At 40.8% G+C, this 24880-nt stretch overlaps 1 protein-coding gene across 1 annotated transcript in view; it reads left to right on the forward strand.

Moving 5' to 3' along the window:
- The window catches only part of LOC124720136 (ankyrin-3-like), a 98358-nt gene that overhangs the window by 16339 nt on the left and 57139 nt on the right, over positions 1 to 24880 (forward strand). Inside the window, exons 2-3 of the mRNA XM_047245436.1 lie at positions 20494 to 20663; positions 20787 to 20834. Coding sequence (XP_047101392.1) covers positions 20576 to 20663; positions 20787 to 20834 — 136 coding nt within the window. The 5' untranslated portion in view covers positions 20494 to 20575. The remainder of the gene's footprint in view (positions 1 to 20493; positions 20664 to 20786; positions 20835 to 24880) is intronic.

Raw genomic sequence — 24880 nt, forward strand, 5'->3', positions numbered from 1 at the left:
CTTTTAGCTATGCCACAAAGGTTACTACTTGAACATATTTTACTTTCCAGAAGAATGTAGAAAAACGGTGCTGATATAAAACAGAAATGGCGCAGAAGCAATAATGTAAATTGTATTACTCATTAATAGCGACGTCATATAATCGTGTAGCTGTCAAATAAACTAACAACTGTGTCATCTCTTATCTCTCAGAAAGTACTTTAAATTCCGAATGTCTTTTCAAGTAAATCAAAATGTGGCATTAAAATCTCATTAGCATGAATATGCTCTAATTATGTAAGCCTTATAGTTGTTACATAATCGTGCAACGAACAAGCAGGAATGTACACACAATAACACTGTGTCGCCTTCACTACAAAAATGCATTTGTAATTACTGTCTAAATTTGTTACATAGGTTCTTGACTGGATAACTGACTTCAAAACATTGTTACATGTTAGGACTTTCTAAGTGTGACAAAGCATACTAGTAACATGAAGTAGAAATCTTATAGCAATGACTAATTCAGAAAGCAAATTATCTCTCAATAAATGGTTTTACATGTGAAATGTGATGTAGTTCAAATGGCTCTGAGCACTAAGGGACTTAACTTCTGAGGTCATCAGTCTCCTAGAACTTAGAACTACTTAAACCTAACTAACCTAAGGACAACACACACAGCCATGCCTGAGGCAGGATTCGAACCTGCGACCGTAGTGGTCGCGTGGTTCCAGACTGCAGCGCCCAGAACCGCTCGGCCACTCCGGCTGTGATGTAGTCCTTTACCTTTCCTAGTACGCAGAGTTTCAACTTCAATGCAATTATCATGTGGTATATGTCGGATCCTGTAAGGTCCATTGTAAATCAGAAAGAATTTTGGCACAAGTGTTTCTTCTTATGTGACAATGAATGAGCTTAAATGAGAACTTTCTGACCAATATAGAGTTTCTTTGCATTTGCTTTACTGTTTAGTTTTCTCCTTTTGTCTGCAGTAAAATTTATATTTTTAATAGCCAAATCAATTATGTCTTTGTGTCGAAGTTTACGTGTATTCGGAAAAGGTAAAAGCTCTCGGATTCTGTTCGGTGGTTCATCATTCTTCAGCACAAGAATAGGTGGTAATGCAGGGGAGTCATGAGGCATTTCATTCAGCACGTTTTGAAATAAGTGTAAATATTTGTCCCAATGTTGATGCTTTCTGTGACAATAAAGTCTGCAAAGCTCACTGATGTCTTTCATGATCCGTTCCGAAGGGTTACAATGTGGTGAGTACAATGAAATAAAACTGGGTTTGATTTTATGATTCTGAAGCATGCGTTACCAAACCGCAGATATGAATTTCGGTCCGTTATCTGAAATGACTTTAGCAACGTGTCGAACTTCAAGTAAGAAATTTCTGTCAAAGGCATTGGATACAGACCATCCAGTGGCTTTACGTAACCATGTGAAAGAAATAAATTTTGAAGTAAGTTCAACACTGACTAAAACGTACAAAAATCCATTTGATGTTCTGACAAGGGGTCCCAAGAGATCAACAGCAGCAAACTCTTTTAAATTAGAAGGAATGATAGGAAACAACAGAGCACGATGTGAGGTGGTATATGGTTTAGCTTTTTGACGAAGTTTAGAAATAGACAAGACTCTTCGAATTTTCTTTTCCATATTTTAAAATAACAAGTCGTCCGAAGAATATGATAACATTGTCGTAGGCCAAAATGTGCGTACCTGAAATAAATGTACCAAACGACCTTATTGACAAAATCGTCAGGAATGCAAAGTACGCACATCTAGTCATCAACAGTGCAACGTTTGAAGAGTATGTTGTTTCTAACCAGATAATAACACCGAATCTGTGTGTGTGTCTTTTCGTGCCATTTACTTTTGATGCCTTTCCAAATCGAATCTTTATCTTGTTAATGAGCTATGTCCTTGAAAGATGTGATGATAAAGTTCTCAAAGGCGACTTTCTGAATGTAAAGAATACTGAAATTTTTCTTCAGGTTGGTTTCTACGTTACTTTTCTCAAGCCCGATCGGTGCACGTGACAGTGCGTCCGCAACAATGTTCTCCTTGCCAGGAATGTAGACTATTGTGAAGTAGAACTCTTGCAGAAACAAGGCCCAACGTTTTAACTTGTCAAGATTTAATTTTGAATACATAAGAAATTGTAATGCACGATGATCACTGTATACTTTTACGTGTTTACCAGAAAGAAAGAAACGGAATTTATTGAACTCCAAACGATAGGTAAAGCTTCTAATTCAGTAACGCAATAATTATTTTCCGATTTTGTTAGCACGTGGCTATCAAAAGCAATGGTTTTCTGAATAACAGTGTAATTTCCTATGGCTTCTTGAAGTAAATGAGCACCAAGACTGACTTTAGAAGAATCTGTGCTAAGGCAGAAATCTTGTGACAAATCTGGATGAGCTAGTATTGGGGCGTTAAGTAGCGCTTCTTTCAAAGAATTGAATTCCAAGTGTGCCTGTTCATCCCGGTTCCCAATAGTAATTTTTCCAGTGAGAGAACAAAGTTTTGGTGTTACTAGAATTTGCATATTCAGAAAACGACGGTAAAAGTTCACGAGACCTGGAAAAATATGGACATGTTTTTTTGTGGATGGAACTGGAATGGCTCTGATTGGTTCTAAGTCTTCAAGATCCGGCTGAATGCCTTCATAAAATAATGTGTCCCAAAAAATTCACCTTTGTCCTACCGAATTCAGATTTTTCCAAGTTAACTGTAATTCCAAATTCCGATAAAATACGTGATACACTGTTGAGGATGTGATTATGTTGTTCCCATGACGCATTTGCTGTTAGAATATCGTCGACATATGAGGTGATGTGACGTTTTAAGAACTCAGGTAAAATGGAATTTAGCCCACGAATAAATGCTGCCGAAGAAATGTTCAAACCAAAAGGAAGTTTCCAAAATTGATAACAAACGCCGAAACAAAGAAAATGTGTGTATTTTCTACTTTCTGGATGAAGTTCGATATGATAAACGTTGTATCTGAGATCAATACAGGACAACACTTTTACACCATTAAAATATTGAAGAAGTTCTTGCAACATATGCGGCCTGTCTGTTTCAGGAATGATGATAGTATTGATTTGTCTCAAATCTAAGACAAGTCTGATCGATGCATTTTCTTCTCAACAACATGTAATGGATTGTTGTATGAGCTTACTGCTGACTGAATAATTCTCTCGTCAAGCATACAATATATTTCTTTTCTAACACAGTACCTATAATGTGCCAAAATTACATATGGCCTAACACAAAATTTAGTATGCTCACGAACACGAAACTGATATTGAAATCCTTTGATGGTTCCTTTTTTGTGTGTAAAAGCTGTGGAATGTGCTTGTAAAATCTCAAAAAGGTCCTGCCTATCAGTGTCACTACATTTCTCAATTGTTTTAATTTTGTTCTGAATTAAGTCATTAGTCTCGAATGCGTCGTCGATATCATCCCTGTCAGTACTTGCAGAGTGATTGTTAGTGTCAAGTTCCGTCGAAAGTTCCGAACTGTTGTCTATCAAAAGGTAATGCCGCTTAATTTCGTTGTCATGGTTTGAGAGCCAATCTTCAAATTTCAATGCTATTGACTTACGTTCTTTCTCTAAACTTATTTCAGCATCGTGAAAGTTTAAGATTGCTTCGTATTCATTCAAAAAGTCTACTCCTAATATAATTTCTGTCGACAATAATGGAATGATAGGAAAGTTCATGGTGAATCTGCGACTGTGACAAAAGAATTCTAAGAATGTTTGTTGTCATTCATCTCCACCTTTTCCAAAAATTTCACCTTGTAATTTAATCTTACGTAAAGGAAGCGTGGGGCAATCATTCGATTTGTTGCATTTGCTAAAAGCTGTTTCACTAATTCATGAGTGGGACTGTCGGAGACAAGCACTGCTATAAAATTTACGTCATTTACTATAATGTGAATTACGGGATATGCAATGTTGTTTAACGTTGTGTTCCTGGAGTAAGAAGTCCCTAAAGTGTTTCATTTTTACGTAATTAATAGCCGCGGCAGCTGCATCGTCAGCTCCATAAGTACGTTTTGTCGCTGTCAGCGGTGTCAGTCATTGTCTACCGTCTCTTTGTTGTCGTGCGTCACTATTGGAATTTGGAGATCTAACCTCTACAATTTCAACTTGTCGAGAGGGCCCTGCCCTGTTTCAATCACTCCAGTTTTTGTTAAATTCTGGTCTGTTGTTAAGACTATATCGTCTGTCATGATGTAGGTAATTTCTATAATTTCTTTCTTCTCTGTCACGTGATGGAGAATTTCTCCCTGAATTGTAACTGCGCGGTGGGCTGTTGCATCTGAAGTTATTCTGTCTCCCTTCATAATAATTATTTTGGTTCCCACATTGTCTGTTTCCTTGATTATCTCTGTCATAGTCATTGCTGCAGAGAAGTGATCTTTCCCTGTAATTATTATTTCTCTGCCAACGGTTGTCATACGGGTGGTGTCTGTTTTGCTCACGATCTGCGTTGTAAGAATAACCTTGTCCTGTCCAGTTATTGTTTCTGTCGTCACGGAGTTGTGACGGCTGTGACCTGTAATTGTTGTTTTCCTGGTTTTGCGTCCCGCGATTGTCATTGCCAATTTCCACTTCTTGTAAGAGTAATTGAAAAGCTTCGATATCGTCTTTGCAACGTCCTGCCAAAATAATATGTCTTAAATGTTCAGGCAATTTGATTAAGTGTATGCGGATGAGTTCTGAGGGGCTGTATGGATTTGTCTTCAAAATATTTGACAAGACTGGAGAATTCAGATTGTTGAAAGACTTTCATCATTATGATGCTATTTTTTACTCACTCTTGAGTATCTTGAGACCTATATGCTGAGAGGGAGGCATGGTAGAATTCTCCTTCAGTGTGACAATCGCGAATGAGCAAACGCATTCTTACAGCAAGTTCATTTTCCAAATAGCCGCACATAAATTCCAATCTGTGCTGTAATGACCAGCTGGGAGGAAAACAATGAGAGAATTTATGAAGCCACGCCAGATGAATGTCATTGCCGGGATCCTTATATGTTTTGAATTTACATGTAGTAATGAACAGCTTATAGTCAAAGTCATTATGACGGCGAGTCGCATATCGCTCATTGTTACGTCGTGTCGGCGGTTCCATCTCAAATTTTGGTGCACCTTGCCACTTAGTTTTACCATTTCCAAAATGCCCCGTGCTATTATTTTGTGGCTCTTCGTATTTCTAAGTCCCTCTTCCTGTGTTGGAGCGCAAGTCTCCTCTGAAACATGTAATTCATGTATTACCTGTGTCAACTGGTCTTGTACTTCCCGGATTTCTCTTTCGTAGTGTTTATTGATTTGATTCTGATTTTGTTTAAATTTCTTAATTTGTTCATACACTTCTGTGTTTGTAGACAAGTTACTGAACTGATCCGAAAGTTCGGCTACTTTCTCCGATAATTAACTGATTTCTACTGTGTGTTTTCCTCAACTTAGTTTTAGTGTATCTACTGTGTTCTTTAAGTTTTCCTAATTTTTTGCAAGTTGCATGACCGAATCGGTACATGCAACTGAGTCAATTTTAGCCCACAAGGTTTCGTGATTTTCATGAACAATAGTTTGCAGTTGTTTTATAGCTGCTTCGTGATTCTGTAATGCATTTTCGTCCTGTGAAAAAATAGTTTGAAAATTATAACAAATTTATGTTTTTACGTCATCACAGATTTTTGACATTTAGTTACGATGTTAAGTAACTCAGCAGTTAAATCTTCGCATGTTTGTTCAAGCGTTGTGTCTAACAATTGAAGCTGTTCCTGTTGGTGTCTGATTTTGTTCAATTTGTTGCTGTGATTGTTTTTGATTTTGTTCCATTTGTTGCATTAATTACAATAATAATGTGTTAGTGTCTGCAACCTGTTCCTATATGCTTTTCGGCAGTACATTTGCACCGGAAACATTCGCCTTTTGAAAAGCAGAAAATCTGTCTTGACTTAACTGAGGAAAAGGTGAGGACGCAAAACCTGAATCTACGGTATTTGCAAGATTGTGTCCTGTCATTTCGGATTCCTGGGGCGAGCTGTTGCCGACCGATCGATCGACAATACTACCCTGTTCACTAGCTGTTTCACTGTCTACACCCTTATTTATTACCTGGTCCGTTTCCCTATGCACAATTACCAAATTACTATTCTGAATATTTGTTAATTCATTACACGGTGGCGCTAAAACACTACTCTCGTCTTCACTGTCATTTCTCAGTTTACTTTGCAGCCTAGTGTTACGTTTTTCACATGCCGTAATTGGAAAAATATTTCACACAATAACCCAGAGAAGCCCAATTTGGAGAGCAAAATAAGAAAACACATTAAAATAACACTGAAAATAATATCCAAGGGCGGCTGCGAAATACTTGGTGCAAATCTACATGCATTTCACAACTATTTTAATGTACAACAATGAAAAACTACAACTACAAAGGAGATTCACTCTACAATTGAGCGCTAGCAATAAACAATATCTACACTAATTACACAAAGTACAAGAAAAAATCAGAAGGTTCCTATGAGGCATCCTCGGCTAAGGGTCGACATACGAAATTTCCCCTTTGTATGTAAAGAATGACAGTGCTGGAAAAACTCTTACGTAATTTGATTTTCAAACAGCTAAACAAAACTCAACGTACTCAGACAGTTTTCTCTTTACTTATTCTGATCATCACTAAACTGACATATAATATTTTAGCGTAACGCAGTCTGACATTCAATAATCCCTACAAAAAAAATAGCGCTGACTAACAATAACTGATACCTTTCATGAATCACTTATCTCACAATTATCTTCGTTACTCGAACTACTACAATACAGCGAGCACCTATACTGTCAGCTAAGTAAAAGATTCTAACTACTGAAGGCATTAACTACTGATAGGCATCGATAGAAAATGAACGATTCTGATAGAGAACATAGAATGTATTTACCTGAATAGTGTTCAAAACAGTTTATGACGTCCTGTCTTACAAATTTCCTTTTTATGACGGACACACGTTCAGATCGTCAGCTCATAGTAACCTCTCAACACTCTGGCACCTCTCTCCCCACATCCACCACTGCTGGCGGCTCACCTTCAAATGGCCAACGCTACGCGCTATCCAAGTCCAACTGCCCAGCGCTACGGTAGCGAATATTGCAACAATGACTCCAACCAGCCACAGACGCAGTTAGCGATATTCATACAGAGAACTACGTGGTGTTACCAGCGTAAAAACCTAAACAGCCTACCTACACTATGTCTGGTGAGAACGAGAGCATTTTACGGTTTCCGTGTGGACAGCTAAGAAGCGTGCGGTAGTGCTGGGGTTTTGACGAATGTTATTTCATTCTCTTTAAAGATTAGATGAGGTTGGAAGCTCATCTCTTTCTATGTCTGAACTGCAACTGCTCACATCACAGCAGTTTAGTTGGACCAGATAGCTGGCCAGTGCTGTCCAAGTTTAATGCACGGCTAAACCTGTTATCCTGCACTATCACGCAGGTGAACACAGCATAAAACGTATCCTTATGACCGCACTTGACTCCACTGGACACAGCTTCGGTTCCGCTCCACGTGATACCTCACTGTCCTCCAGGTGTAAACATGGCTCAGCTCGGCTCACGCTGCGCGGAACTCTGCAGCCTCGTTTTCGGCAGCTCGCGGCCTCCTCAACGCGGCAGGTCCCCACACCAGAATCAGGAAACGGCGCCCTGTTGGCGGATGAGCCGGCGCCTCGGCAGGAAACTTGCGTGTGTGCCAGGCGCAGTACTGTCTCACAAAGGGGTCACTTCACAGTGATCAAACACTAATGCTACTCTGTCCATTCATTTCTCACTAACACTCACTTCACACTCCAAACACGATGTACACACATTGTTTCATAGCACTACACACGCACACATCGTCAGCTGACGTCAGGAACATTTAGTGCACTGCAGCTTCGCACCTGCTAACCTGAAAAACAGAGCCTGCAGCCCTCTATAACGAGTGGGGTGCTTAGCTCAGGTAGAGGACAGCGTCTCACTCGTATACACTGCACAGCTTTTGGAGGCGCAATACCTCCAGAAAAAATGGAAGGAAAAAGGGGGGAGGGGAAATGTAGAGTGAAAAACTTACGTCAAATGTTAGGTTTTTTACTATCGTCTTTTTGTATTACATTTTCTTACCAGGCCATTCTATGCGTTATGTAAGCATTCCTTCACTGTATAGAATGTTTGGATTAACAGGTACATTTCAATTTCCTGCTTAAATAGGTTTGTTTTAGCAATCTACGTAATCTCCTTCGGAAACCTAGTGTGCAGGTTTATTCCTTGACTTAAAATTCTGTTTATTTTTTCTTGCTAAAGGCAAGTTCCGTCTTTATCCTGTTCCAGCTCTTCGTGCAGTAAAAGCGCATGTCGTCTTTGATGTGTACAACTGGTTTGTAAATGTACACACACGGTGCACTTAAAGCCCCAGCGTTTTGAACAGATCTTTGCAATCACCTCGAGTACTACGCTTGGTTACTGATGTTATGCCACTTTTCTGTAGTTTGAAAGTTGTGTTCGTATTTTGTACATTTGATTTCCAGAAGAGAATATCATAATTAAGAACTGAGCGTACACATGTACAGTATGTAACTAAGAGATGTTGGTCGTAATATACTGAAGAGTCGAAGAAACTGGTACACGTACCTGGCAACGTGCAGGGCTCCCGCGAGTACGCTGAAGTGCCCCAACACGACTCGACTAATGTCTGAAGTAGTGCTGGAGAGGATAGACACCACGAATCCTGAAGGGCTTTCCTTAAATCCGTAAGAGTACTGGAGGGTGGTGATCTCTTCTGAACAGCGCGTTGCAAGGCATCCCAGATATGCCCAATGATGTTCATATCTGGAATTGTCCTGCTGGAACAGCCCAAGCCCATAGGAATGCACAACGGACATCAATCGGTGAAGATGAGCAGACAGGATTCTTACGCACATGCCACCTGTTAGTGTCGGATGTAGATATATGCGGGGTTCCATATCACGCCAACAGCACATGCCCCACACTATTACAGAGCCTGCACGGGCTATAACAGTCCCCTGCTGAAATGCGGGGTCCATGGATTCATGAGCTTGTCTCTATACTCGTACTCGTCCGTCCGCTCGATACAATTTAAAACGAGGCTCACCCGACCAGGCTACAAGTTTCTAGTCGTAATACAATTTCGGTGTTGAGAGGTCCAGGCGAGTCGTAAAGCTTTGTGTTGTGCAGTCATCAAGGGTACAAAAGCGGACCTTCGGCTCCGAAAGCCCGTATCAATCACGTTTCGTTGAATGGCTCGCTCACTGACACTTGTTGATGGCCCAGCATTGAAATCTGCAGCAACTTGCGGAAGAGTTGGACTTCTGTCAAGATGAACGATTCTATTCAGTCATCATTGGTCCTATCTTCCATGATCTTATTCCGGCCGTAGTGATGTCAGAGATTTGATGTTTTACTGGTCTCCCGGTATTCATGGTAGGCTCGTGAAATTGTCCTACTGGAAAATCCCCACTTCATCGCTACCTCGAAAATGCTTAGTCCCATCCCTCGTGCGCCAACTGTAACACCACGTTCAAACTCACTTGAATCTTGATGAAGTGCCATTGTAGCATTAGTAACCGACGTAAAAACTGCGTCAGACACTTGTTGTCTTATGTGGGCGTTGACGACCACAGCTCTGTATTCTGCCTGTTTAAGTATCTCTGTATTTGAATACGCATGCCTATACCAATTTCTTCGGTGCTTCAGTGTATAATGACGGTGGGTCTCTAAGGTCATAGCATGCTGAATACGTTACCTCGCAAGTACCTTTGGCTGTTCAACTGAGAATCACTATTCATCCCTAGAAGTTTTCCATTTGTTGTATTGCCTATAGAGGTGCCATCTACATTTAACTGAATAGGATCACTTTCACTCTTAAAGCTAATATTCATGCCGTTCGTTCTCTTTATGTTCAGTGTCATTATATTGCATATTGTCCGATTGTAAAACTTCTTAAGGGCCTTGTTTTCTCCCTATACAAGGAGTTCCCTAGTTTTCTCAGAGACTACAATATTGCTGTCATCAGAAAAGATATTATTTCTCCATGACTGTCACAAGTGGAAAAGCCTGAGATGTATATCTAGAAGAGTATTATTCCCAACATGCTACCCTCCTTCACTTCTGTATTAATATGTTTCGACTCTGATAAATGCTTTACTAAGACCTTAGACTTATTTGAGGTATGTGTTATCTGTACAATTTGTACCCTGTGTGCTAGGTATGATCAGAACCAGTCGTTAGCTACTGCTCTTATCACTAATGTTTCTAACTTATTTAGTAGAATGTTATCGTTGACAGTATAAAAATATTCGAATCATCTATAAACTGTGTGTCACTCACTCGTCTTTGTCAAGAGCATCAAGTTATGAATTACACTATCGCTAATTCTATACTCCTACTACTTCGAAAACCAAACAATTATTCACTTAAAATATTGTATTTATTCAAGTAACTCATTAATCTGTCTTTCATAAATGTTTATATTTTCCACTAATTTTCTATACTGTCTTCTTACATCTCTTTAGCAGGGATACGACTCTTGCCTGTTTTAAAAATTCTGGAAATTTCCCTGATGTCAAGATTTCATCTGTCGTGTTTATTAAGGGAGGTTGTATACTCTCCATACAGTGTTTCAGTACACACATTATTACTTCATCTAATCCTTTAGACCTTTTATATTTTAGTTTTGCATAGTTTTACTAGCTTCTTGCTCTGTTGTTGTAGTAACAAAAGTGTACTTATGACTTTTTGCCGCAGTTAGCAACGTTTTGTAAATCTTTCGGCACCTGCGATAAAGATTTAATAATTCTGGCTCATTATGACTGTTTTTAATGCAACTGAGGCACAGAAGGATTTGGAAGGACTTCTTAACAACTGCTGTTATCCATTTATTTTTGTGAAACATTTTTTAGTGATTTGGGTGCTTTTCAAAAGGTCTTTTGAAAATTCAATTTAAATAATTTTGAGAATATAGACGATTTTACATTTGCATTCGTTTCTCATTACTATTCAAGCCAGGTTTGGTTTGCTGGTTCTTTTGGAAAATCTTGTATTTTGATTTCTGATAAATATATTTCAGAAGTTTGCAGTTAGGGAATTTTCCATACCCGATTTTACTGTTATTTGACAGAAACGCTCTGAGAATCCAAGATCTTGTACAGCTATTGCACACTTTTCTCTCTCCATGCTTTTGGCCACATGGTGAATCACTGATGCCGTCGTTGTAGTAACCATTGTTGTACTATTGACCAACTGGGACATCCAAAACTCTGAAGGATATTTATGAGGATGCTACCAATTTCACTTATGGTACCTGTGTTTAAGTTTATGTCTTTACACAACAATATGTAGACTTTTGTACTTGAGATCTTAGGTAGTATATCTCTTAATTTAATGCGAAAAATGTCCACACTATCACCAGGAGATCGAGACAAACACATATTGATCAATTTCTTGGCATTTTGTGTTCCCGTCCATTAAATAGCCGATGCAACAGAGAGTTTTTCTGCACTTACCGTGCTAAGGTCATATCTTGCTTCGAACTGTGATCTTTTTCTGAAATAAATACATGACCCTCTGCCATTTCAAGTAGTCATACAATAAGAGTCTATCCTTTCATCCAACAAAAATACTGCATGTTCTATATCTGTGACTCTACACAAATGCTCAGTGACAAAAAATATTGTACAGTTGAACGATTACACTCAAGATAAAATTTTTCTATTTTATTTTGTGTCTATTGCATGTTTATTTCATATTCAATCTACCTATCTAATTTTCAACGTCCTCCTGTTGCAGCACATTTCAAAATGTACCATTATCTCCTTGACTGAACAATTCATCCTTCATGTCTCACTTCAAACCACGGCTGCACTCGTAAGAGATACCACTAACTGGCACTTAAATTGCCATCAGAACTTAATAGATTCCTCCTTTTCAGTAATTCCTTTCGTGATGTTCCAGTCCGCATCTTATATCCCATCTACACTGGGAATCAACAGCTGTTTGCCAGTCCGTAGAACAAAGTTTTGCAACTGCTTTTAGTGACTCATTTCCTAACCTAATTCTCTAGTCAACACTTCATTTAATTCGACGACATTTCTGAACTATTGTCACACTTTTATTGACGCACATTTTACACCCTATTTTCAAGACTGTATCCGTTATGTTCAACTGATCTTTCAAATCATTTGCAGTTTGTGACATAATTACAGTTTCGTCAGATAGTCTTAAATTTTACATTTCTTCTCCCTTAGTTTAGTTCTTTTCTCAATTTGCCCTTGGTTTCTTCATAAGACGATCAACGTGTACATTCAATTACGTACGCTATATGCTTCAAAGCTACCGTCTCATGTCCTTATAATTGCAGTCCTATTTCTGTACAAGTTGTAGATAACGTTCCATTACCTTTTTTTATTTCTAATACAATATGAAATTGTAAAGAGAGAATTCCAAACCTAGGAACGCTTCGCTCCTCAAATGACGTACGGTATATTGCTGCTGGAAGATGAGAAAATTCTTTCGCATTCTGCAAATAGGAACAGATTGATGTTCTGTCAGATCCAGTGCCTATTCCTCTGCAGAATAATTTCAGTTGTTTTTCTTTCCAATGGATATTTATTTCGATATCTGTTGTTCATACGTTCGCTTGATGAATTAAATGAGGCACTATAGTAAGATCTTCCCGAGCGAAACAATTTTGGAAACGAAGTTTAGTATGTCCGCTGTCTGTCAACCCCCGTTTCGATACCATTGCGTCACATAGTGTCGAGACATATGGCTTCAATACTTCCACTGAATTAACTTTCAAATTTGTTGAATCATAAAGCTTATTGTCTTTTGTCCACAGTATTTGGAAAGAAGTAAAATAGAATAATTTATTTTTCCAGTTATTAAGTTCTGTACTGAGAGCATGAAACTTCGTATTTTCGTACTTCAAAAAGAATTCACGAATTGACTTACAACAAAGCGTCGGTTCGATGTTCAAATGACATAAATCCTAAATCCTAAACCGTAAATTTTATTTGCAAATGAGTCTCCTCCATGTCTTCTGGCAGCGGTGTCTGGACGTCGCAAGGCGCTGGCTCCCCTTTACGTGTCACAGAGGTTGGTCGCACACCAGCGTTTTAATGCGCCGACACGCAGATAAGAAATGATTTATTTCTCAAGCAATTTATAGGCTATTTAGCGGAGTATTGAGTATTGGACTGAACAATCAAAACCGTAGAGCTAATGAAGTTGACCAACACAATGCGATTGCAGTTCAATATTCATAAATATTTATTGATATTACAGAAATATCTGTGAATGTTGATCTCACTTCAGTGTGGATTCAAAGCAAAGTCATTAACAAACAATCATAAATAAAGAGCAGAAGTACAGCGTAAACGCAGAACATATGTTTGCAGATTTCCTTTTTCTCAAAGCAGTAATTATCAAAACTATGTACAAACACCTCAACAAATTTTGATTCTTTACTAAACACGATACAAAACATGGTTCACTGCTCACATGCCACTAATAACATCAGCTATAGCAAAGTAATCTATACTGTGACAATTATTCAACTGTATGAGGAAAATCACAAATTAGTCACCGACTGCCGGGCGTGCACTCCCTTTACTTAACACGTAAATGTCACTACCGATATTCGACTTTAGGTTATGAGACGTTCGTTATGTCTGCCATCATTGGCGATGATGTGGTGCCCATGAACAGCGAAATTCTGCACGGCCCGCTGAAGTGTCGGAACTTCGATGCTGTCGATGACCTCCTGAATGGTTGTTTTCAGTTAAGCAGTGGTCTTGGGGTTATTGCTGTACACCTTATATTTAATATAGCCGCACAATGAGGAGTCACATGTGTTCATATCCGGAGACTAAGGCAGTCAATCAAGGCTGAGGCCGGGGGCCTCTGGGTACCCAACATCCCGAATGCGGTCCCCAAAGTGCTTCTTCAGGACATCATTTTCGGAAACCTTCACGTAGCTTTCGGTAGTCACCGTGCCATCAAGGAGTATCGCACCGATTGCTGCGTGACCCGTTGAGGATGGAGAGATTTCTCGATCGCGGAGTAAGGATTCTCAGTCCTGCAAATGCGCTTGTTTAGCTTATCGACGAACCCATGCAAATTAAACCGGGCTTTGTCACCAAAGCAAACCAAACGCATGCGGATGTTAATTCCCATCATGCCCCATGGCTAACCGCGGAGTTTTAACGTCCTAACGCAAACCGTTGACACGTTATGGCGATTTTATTTCATTCACTTCAATAATATTCACCCTGTAATTTCATTTCTGCCTTGATTCTCACTAGTACGAAGCTAAAGTTACAACAAGTTCTCCAAAATAAATCATCGAAAAATCTCGTGAGATCAGCGGAACGACACTCCGAGACGGAAAGCTGCCGAAACTCGAACGACGAAACACCAAGTACCGAATGAACCGAAAGACGCAAAGAGAACAGGCGCAGTGATCCACGCCCTTCCACATTCTCTGTGGCATCGCCCAACACTGACTCGACGATTAACACTGAGAAATATTCATATTTAAGGCTGTCCCTCATACGTACTTTACATTAAATTCAAAATAATCTCAAAGTTATCACAATCATTTTGTGGCCACTCAAAACATCAGCTGTGTGGTATTACCTAACATATTAAGAAAAATGTAAATCATATTTAGGTACGTTGTTCAGTACTCACAAGAATTGTGCTACTTAAATATATACGATTAATGTGTGACTAATTTAAAAGGAGTGTTAATCTGCCATCTGTTCATTTCTTCTTTAAAACTTTACTTGAAGTGCACTTTTTACTAACGCCGATTTGCATTTATGAGTAAACCTAGTATGAAATGGTATTCAACATTAACTGTGGTATTCATCATCGATTATGATTACCTATGCAACTGAGTAACTTAAATTACCATCTTATTTCGTTCAACTGTGGCTAATTCAGAGTATTGTCACATTTACACAATCGTGCTGCTAGAAGACAGAGCAAAATACATAAATAAAATCAGATTTTTTTAGTGTTTATGACCGTCTTTAGCTTTTATTTGACACCTTATATTGTACGACACCTCGAAGAGCGAGCTAGTTATTAATTATGAAAGGCCTATCACAATATTCGTAATCAAAAGCATTCCCAAATGTTGTAATAAAAATCGCAAAATTGTGATCCATGTTGCGGTGAGGTCATTTCTTCACGAATATCTCTCTCATATCCATGGTTTCATGATATCGTGTTTAGGAGATTGTCCCGTTTCGAGCCACCGTCAGTTGCCGACACTATACAGGCAGCATCAAAAATAATCATCCTATACGGCACACCCATAGTTCGGAAACTAGTAAACAAATACAACTGATTTTGTTTTTTTATGAACGGGAAATTCAAAGTTTTTTTTTTCATACCATCTCATAGTTCTTCAATATGCCGGCCTTGAGAAGTACGGCAAATGTCAACGCCGTATTCAGATTGTTCCCATACTACAGCGAGCATGTCTTGAGTTACAGCTGCCGCAGCTGCTGTTATGAGATTTCTCAGTTCGTTCACTGTTGTTGGTAATGGAGGCACGTTAACAGAGTCTTTCATAGACCCTCGCAAGAAATAATCACATAGAGTCAGGTCTGGCGACGTTGGGAGCCAGTTATGTAAGGCTGAAACATTTGGTACAATGTGAACGATCCATCGTTCAGTAATCCTTTGATTTAAAAATTCCCACACTTGCAGATGCCAGTGTGGCGGTGCCCCAGCCTGTTGGTAAATGGAGTCGTTCAAATCAGTCTCCAACTGTGGGATAAGAACGTTCTCAAGCATATCGAGGTATGTACTTCCTGTAACAGTGTTCTCGGCCAAAAAAGGGAAAAAGTGGGCCGTACACCTTTTACCGTGAAACTGCACAAAACACATCCAATTTTGGAGGGTCCCTCTCATTTTGTATAACTTCATGTGGTGTTCCCGTACCCCATATTCTCACATTATGGCGGTTCATCTTTCGGTTCATATTTCCTTAGAAATGGAACCTTGCCTCGTCACTAAACACTAAGCGTGGAAGAAAACTGACATCCTCCCACTTGTCAAGAACGAAATTACAGAACTCCAAACGTTTATGTTTGTCACCTATACTAAAAGCTTGCAATTGCTGAATTTTGTATTGTTTCGTGTGTAAACGTCGAAGCAACACACGCCAGATGGATATCGGCGGCAAGTTGAGCTGTCGAACTACATGGCGAACGGATTTCCGACGACTTCTTGTGAAACTATGGCGAATGCGTTCGATGTCTGTGTCAGACACTCGGGGATGGCCTGGCGATTTGCCTTTACACAAAGAACCTGTTTCTACGGATTGTTCGTGCCACCGCCTAATGCTCTGTGCTGTAGTAGGATCCACACCATACCTAGTACGAAAGTCACGTCCAACGGTTGTTACTGAACCGCACTGCGCAAAACGTAAAACACGAAACGCTTTCGGTTGTCCAGACACCATTTTTACTACAACTGAGGCGGGCGCTCACTCCTGCAAACAAGCGGGAACCATGTAAAGCTCGAGACTTTGCTCTTTCCTTCAATATCTTAAATAGCATAAGAGTTATGATGTTTTTGAAATGGGATTATACTTTTTCACACAGAATTCGTTTGTTAGACAGCAGTTTCCCCCAGCACCACACTCGGAAGTACCCGCTGGAGAGTCCTTACCCGCCCAAGGCTCGTCTAGCCGGCTAACGCCACTGCTGTAGGCGAGACACGCCCACATCCTCGACAGAGCGAGGTGGCGCAGTGTTCAGCACACCGGAGTCGCATTCAGGACGACGCTTCAACCCCGCGTCCGGCCATCCTGATTTAGGTTTTCCGTGATTTCCCTAAATCGCTCCAGCAAATTCCGGGATGGCTCTTTTGAAAGGACACGGCCGACTGTCTTCGCCGTCCTTCCGTAATTCGATGATACCGATGACCTCACCGTCTGGCATCCTCCCTCACAACAACCCCCACAACCCCCCTCCCCCTCTGCACAGTAGATCACCACGTATTGACATATACACTACTGCCCATTAAAGTTGCTACACAACGAAGATGACGAGCTACAGACGCGAAATTTATCACACCGGAAGAGGATGCTGTGATCTGCAAATCATTAGCTTTTCTGAGCATTCACACAAAGTTGGCGCCGGTGGCGACACCTACAACGTGCTGAAATGAAGAAAGTTTCGAACCGATTTCTCATACACAAACAGCAGTTGACCGGCGTTGCCTGGTGAAACGTTGTTGTGATGCCTCGTGTAAGGAGGAGAGATGCGTACCATCACTTTTCCGACTTTGATAAAGACCGGATTATAGCCTATCGCGATTGACGTTTATCGTATCGCGACATTGCTGCTCGCGTTGGTCGAGATCCAATGACAGCTAGCAGAATATTGAATCGGTGGGTTCAGGAGGGTAATACGAAATGCCGTGCTGGATCCCAACAGCCTCGTATCACTAGCTGTCGACATAAGAAGCATCTTATCCGCACGGCTGAAACGGATCGTGCAGCCATGTCTCGACCCCAGAGTCAACAGATGAGTACTTTTGCAAGACAACAACTATCTGCACGAACAGTTCGACGACGTTTGCAGCAGCAGCATGGGCTCTTAGCTCGGATACCATGGCTGCGGTTACCCTTGGCGCTGCGTCACAGACACGAGCGCCTGCGATGGTGTACTCAACGGCGAACCTGGGTGCACGAATGGCAAAAAGTCATTTTTTCTGACGAATCCAGGTCTGTTTACAGCATCATGATGGTCTCATCCGTGTTTGGCGGCATCGCGGTGAACGCACATTGGAAGCGTGTATTCTTTATCGCCATATTGCCGTATCACCCGGCGTGATGGTATGGGGTGAAATTGGTTACACGTCTTGGTCACCTCTTCTTCGCACTGACGGCACTTTGAACAGTGGACGTTACATTTCAGGTGTGTTACGACCCGTGACTCTACCCTTTATTCGATCCCTGTGAAACCATACATTTCAGCAGGATAATGCACGACCGCATGTTGCAGGTCCTGTACGGGCATTTCTGGATACAGAAATTGTTCAACTGCTGCCCTGGCCAGCACATTCTCCAGATCTCTCACCAACTGGAAACGTCTGGTCAATGGTGGCCGAGCAACTGGCTCGTCACAATACGCCAGTCACTACTCTTGATGAACTGTGGTATCGTGTTGAAGCTGCATGGGCAGCTGTTCCTGTGCACGCCATCCGAGCTCTGTGTGACTCAATGCCCAGGCGTATCAAGGCCGTTATTACTGCCAGAGGTGGTTGTTCTGGGTACTGATTTCCCAGGATGTATGCACCAGTATTGCGTGAAAATGTAATCACATGCCAGTTCTTGTATAATACATTTGTCCAATAAATACCCGTTTATCATTTGCATTTCTTCTTGGTGTAGCAATTTTAATGACCAGTAGTGTACTATAGTTTCATTTGAAAAAGAGAGGTTCATCCCCGTCTCCTGCAAAGAATATGAGTATGACAACGGACTATACGTGGCTCATACAGCAGTCTCTCTCATTTAATCAGGTGCAAACATCAAAACGATCTCTTAAATACTTTCAATTGTTTTTGACGTAAACAGTTCAGCTGATCAGCCAGTATACAGGTTGATTTACGAGGATATGTAAGTATTTTGATATGTTATTATACAAGTAAAACTAAATAAAAAAGTTCATATAAACAGAGATACGCAAAAGTTTAGTTACGGCTAACAAAAGATTTTGCCTGAAATTTAGCTCCTTAGCTAATATGAAGCCATTGCGAAACTGTACAAGTTTAAAATAAAGCACTGTTTCCATTCATTTTGTTGTTATTGATGTGGTGAATCTAATAAAACATTTTCCGAGCACGTCTAACTACGGAGACGTACTTACAATTCCTTCAAGTAGAAATGCCCCGCTTGCTCGAAGATCTTCCACTTGCTACGCGACTGCAAATGCATTTCCAACATGACCGCGCGCCTCCACATTCCACCAACCCGTCACTATACATTTAAAAGCACATTTTTCCCAGTTATAGATTGGTCGAAGTGCTACATGTCTGTGGCCACTCAGGTCGACCGATTTAACACCAATGCATTTTTGTGTATGGGGATGAGTGAAGATATAGTTTATGAGGACAGAGTCAATAGACGTGAGGCATCGCTTGCTCGCGTTGTGAGTGCAACAGACGAAATTAAGAACAACGCTGTGAAACTGAAACGAGCAACGAAATCTGTTCATACAAGTGCAGCTAAATGCATTGAATTCAGTGGAGACATTTTTGAACATTTATTGTGAATGTATTATGAAACTGTATGTACACTGTACAATTCCCTTAACACTGAGCTTTGGTTTTTCTGGTTTAAGATGAATTCACGTGTGCTATGACATTAAAAAAAGCAGATAATCTGACACGTTCATACAGATTCAGTTAACGTTATTACCATCATTTTTGCAAAATTAATTTCTCTGCAACTTCTGTTGAAAACTTTGGGCAGTTGTCTGGAATTTAAAAAAACAAAAAACGGTTCAAATGGCTCTGAGCACTATGGGACTCAACTGCTGTGGTCATAAGTCCCCTAGAACTTAGAACTACTTAAACCTAACTAACCTAAGGACATCACACACATCCATGCCCGAGGCAGGATTAGAACCTGCGACCGTAGCGGTCGTGCTAAAAAAATCAAAATTGGGGCAAGTAATAAATTAAAACTGCCTATTGGCTTCTGTCTCGGGTACTTCGGCCAACGTTCATCTAATGATTTTTCTGACGTTTCGCCAGCACGAGTGGCTGGCATTGTCAAAGCTACACCCTCCACCATTGGCAGTGGAGGGTGAAGCTTTGACAATGCCAGCCACTCGTGCTGGCGAAACGTCAGAAAAATCATTAGATGAACGTTGGCCGAAGAACCCGAGACAGAAGCCAATAGGCAGTTTGTCAACAAGTGGCCACGAAAGCCTCAACAATTTTGTAATAAATTAAAAATTTTACGAAACTACTTATTTGCTTCTATGGATGTTCTGGAAAACTACTGCAGATACACATGTGGGGCATGTTTTATTAGATTCACCAGACCAATAACCACAAAATAAATGGAGATCGTTCTTTACTGTAACCTCGGTCAGTTTTGCGAAGGCTTCATATTAGCTAAGTTGTTAAAGTTCAGGCAAAATCGTTTATTAGCCGTAACTTGGTAACCAAGCATTTGCGGATCTATGTTTACTTGAACTTTTTTCTTTAGTTTTACTTGTAGAATAACATATTAATATATTTGCATATCTTCGTGAATCACACTGTATTTAGAAACAACGGAGTGGCATCCACCTTGTAAAATGGTGTGATCCAAATTAATTTACTCTACTTTATTTACTAGACAGGTAGTGGCAAAAAAATGTGTTTTGTGGTCACACTTGTTCGTAAAATTTCAGGTTGATCAGCAGACTGCAAGTTTGGCGAGGTTATTTTGAAATAAAAGTTCCTTACTTGGCCCGACACCTGCGACCTTCCATCATGTTCTGCAGAGGCTTCAGTTGGTTCACCCGCATTTTTGTGGCGGTGGTCATATTTACTGGCTACAGTCACCCAGTTCCCGTTACAGGTAAAAATTTTACTTTCTTCTATTCATAAGAGTCTGATTATGATAATGGATAACAATTTATTGTGAAATAATGAACAATAAGTTTAATTTTTTTATTGAGTTTTTTGAGAATTTGTTTTTCAGAATCCTATACCGGAGTCACCTTGCATACTTTAACAACCGACAACTCAGGTAAGTGTTTCATCCGTTACTACTAGAAACACCTCATGGTCCACGGGGTTCATTTGGTGCTATTTTATTTAATGACGGCAGTCTTATCTGGTGGTCTGAGACGTCCACGCCGGCGCCGTGGGGCGGTGGTCATATTCAAACACAGTAGATTGCTACTTGAATATATCCCGCTTCTATTTTTAAAACAGCAATAGATGATGTAAAATAATTCTGCACTAATTTAATCTTAATAATGTGATATTTCATTTGTTCAGAATGCTGTCTCGTCCAAGGGTCACACGAACTTGTATTCAGTACTGTTCATTGCTCCTGGATGACAGGCAATACGTACGTCCCTCGCTACTGGTTTGGCAGTAGCATAACACCCGTGGTATACGCCGGAGTGAACTTGTTCGGGTATCTGCTTTGGGTCACGTTGCAGACATAAGGATACTGCGAGGGAACTTCGCAACATCATTGGGTATCAGTGTGTCATCGCTTTCGGTGTTCTAGAAAGCTCCAGTTCGAATGCCATTTAGTCATCACGTAGCGTATACAGGATGGTTTTTACCTCCGTATACAGACTCTAGGGATTGATCGATGAGAGGATAAGGAACAAAAAGGTCTAATGAATTTATGTTTGGAAACTCGTGGTTTCCACACCAGACACAAGTTATTCATACACTGTTACAAAGACTGCGGTCTAAAACTCGCTGTACCACGCAACGACAGTTACAGTACGTAATGAAAATGGTTTCCGTGTGCCTCAACGCATGCGTGTATACGCGCAGAAGCGTGCTCCGTCCCTCACGTTCAAATCGGCCAGGCTGCATACGAACAGCGTCATAGGCAGGATGAATACGCTGCACCAGTGTCTCCACGTCTGGAATGTCCTCTGCGTGCACGATACTTCTGAGGTGGCCCCATAACCAGAAATCGTACGGGTTGAGATGCAGTGAACGAGCAGGCCATGCAACTGGAGCCTCTCGTCCGATCCTTCAACCTGGGAAGACACGTTTGAGATGCATCCGGACGTTAATGGCGAAGTGGGCTGGAGCACCATCATAACATAACCATTAGAATCATCAATGGCACTTCTTACAGCAAGACGGCCGTAGGAAATGCCGATAGTTCCCCTCTGTTAGGTGACGTGGAAGGAAGGCTGGACCCAAAATACGGTCGCAAATTATCCCAGCCCACCCATTCCGGCCACACCGATGCTGATGATTCGCTGTCATCGTACCACAGGGGTTCTGCATACTATCCCACAGATGACTGTTATGAAAGTTGAAGATGCCACTCCACATAAGGCTGGCCTCATGGCGAATAGGATCATCATCATCATCATCATCATTTAAGACTGATTATGCCTTTCAGCGTTCAGTCTGGAGCATAGTTCCCCTTATAAGATTCCTCCATGATCCCCTATTCAGTGCTAACATTGGTGCCTCTTCTGATGTTACGCCTATTACTTCAAAATCGTTCTTAACCGAATCCAGGTACCTTCTCCTAGGTCTGCCCCGACTCCTCCTACCCTCTACTGCTGAATCCATGAGTCTCTTGGGTAACCTTGCTTCTCCCATGCGTGTAACATGACCCCACTATCTAAGCCTGTTCGCCCTGACTGCTACATCTATAGAGTTCATTCCCAGTTTTTCTTTGATTTCCTCATTGTGGACACCCTCCTGCCATTGTTCCCATCTACTAGTACCTGCAATCATCCTAGCTACTTTCATATCCGTAACCTCAACCTTGTTGATAAGGTAACCTGAATCCACCCAGCTTTCGCTCCCATACAACAAAGTTGGTCGAAAGATTGAACGGTGCACAGATAACTTAGTCTTGGTACTGACTTCCTTCTTGCAGAAGAGAGTAGATCGTAGCTGAGCGCACACTACATTAGCTTTGCTACACCTCGCTTCCAGTTCTTTCACTATGTTGCCATCCTGTGAGAATATGCACCCTAAGTACTTGAAACCGTCCACCTGTCGTAACTTTGTTCCTCCTATTTGGCACTCAATCCGTTTATATTTCTTTACCACTGACGTTACTTTCGTTTTGGAGATGCTAATCTTCATACCATAGTCCTTACATTTCTGATCTAGCTCTGGAATATTACTTTGCAAACTTTCACTCGAATCTGCCATCACAACTAAGTCATCCGCATATGCGAGACTGCTTATTTTGTGTTCACATATCTTAATCTCACTCAGCCAGTCTATTGTTTTCAACATATGATCCATGAATAATATGAACAACAGTGGAGACAGGTTGCAGCCTTGTCTTACCCCTGAAACTACTCTGAACCATGAACTCAATTTACCATCAACTCTAAATGCTGCCTGACTATCCATGTAAAGACATTTAATGGCTTGCAAAAGTTCGCCTTGTATTCCATAATCTTGTAGAACAGACAATAACTTCCTCCTAGGAACCCGGTCATATGCCTTTTCTAGATCTATAAAGCATAGATACAATTCCCTGTTCCACTCATAACACTTCTCCATTATTTGCCGTAAGCTAAAGATCTGGTCCTAACAACCTCTAAGAGGCCTAAACCCACACTGATTTTCATCCATTTGGTCCTCAACTAATACTCGCACTTTCCTTTCAACAATACCTGAGAAGATTTTACCCACAACGCTGATTAAAGAGATACCTCTGTAGTTGTTACAATCTTTTCTGTTTCCATGTTTAAAGATTGGTGTGATTACTGCTTTTGTCCAGTCTGATGGAACCTGTCCCGACTCTCAGGCCATTTCAATTATCCTGTGTAGCCATTTAAGACCTGACATTCCACTGTATTTGATGAGTTCCGACTTAATTTCATCCACCCCAGCCGCTTTATTGCACTGCAATCTATTGACCATTTTTTCTACTTCCTCAAATGTGATCCTATTTCCATCATCATTCCTATCCCATTCTACCTCGAAATCTGAAACATTACTGATCGCATTTTCATCTACATTGAGCAACTCTTCAAAATATTCCCTCCATCTTCCCAAGGCATCCACAGGATTCACCAGCAGTTTTCCTGACCTGTCCAAAATACTTGTCATTTCCTTCTTACCTCCCTTTCGAAGACTGCTAATTACACTCCAGAATGGTTTTCCAGCAGCTTGACCCATAGTCTCCAACCTGTTTCCAAAGTCTTCCCACGATTTCTTCTTGGATGCTGCAATTATCTGTTTGGCTTTGTTTCTTTCTTCAACATAACTTTCTCTGTCTACCTGGGTTCTGGTATGTAGCCATTTTTGATACGCCTTCTTTTTCCTTTTACAGGCCGCCTTGACTGTATCATTCCACCAAGCTGTTTGCTTCTTCCTACTTTTACACACTACTGTTCCAAGACATTCTTTAGCCACTTCTAGTACTGTGTCCCTGTACCTTGTCCATTCCTTTTCCAATGACTGTAATTGGCTACATTCAACTAACTGGTACCTTTCTGAGATCGCTGTTATGTACTTGTGCCTGATTTCCTCATCCTGAAGTTTCTCCACTCTTATCCTCCTACATATGGACCTGACCTCCTGCGCTTTCGGCCTCACAATCCCAATTTCACTGCAGATTAAATAATGATCAGTGTCATCAAAGAATCCCCTGAATACACGTGTGTCCCTCACAGCCTTCCTGAATTCCTGATCTGTTATTATATAGTCAATGACAGATCTGGTTCCCCTGCCTTCCCAAGTATACCGGTGAATGTTCGTATGTTTAAAAAAGGAGTTTGTGATTAATAAGCCCACACTGGCACAGAAATCCAAAAGTTGTTTCCCGTTCCTGTTGGCCTCCATATCCTCTCCAAATTTACCCATAACCTTTTCATACCCTTCTGTTCGATTTCCAATCCTGGCGTTAAAATCACCCATGAGCAGAACACTGTCCTTGTCCTTTACTCGGACAATGACACAAATCCTGCAATCATGGTTGCCTGGTGAAGCAACCGACGACAAAACTGCTGCCGATGTGGAAAGTCTGTCGCTAGTAACTCCTTCACACGCTCTAACTGATAAGCGTAGTAACAATCGTCATGGAGAATGTCCCACACGGTCGTCTGGCTTACCCCG

The sequence above is a fragment of the Schistocerca piceifrons genome, chromosome 11 (assembly GCF_021461385.2).
Source record: "Schistocerca piceifrons isolate TAMUIC-IGC-003096 chromosome 11, iqSchPice1.1, whole genome shotgun sequence".
NCBI lineage: Eukaryota > Metazoa > Arthropoda > Insecta > Orthoptera > Acrididae > Schistocerca > Schistocerca piceifrons.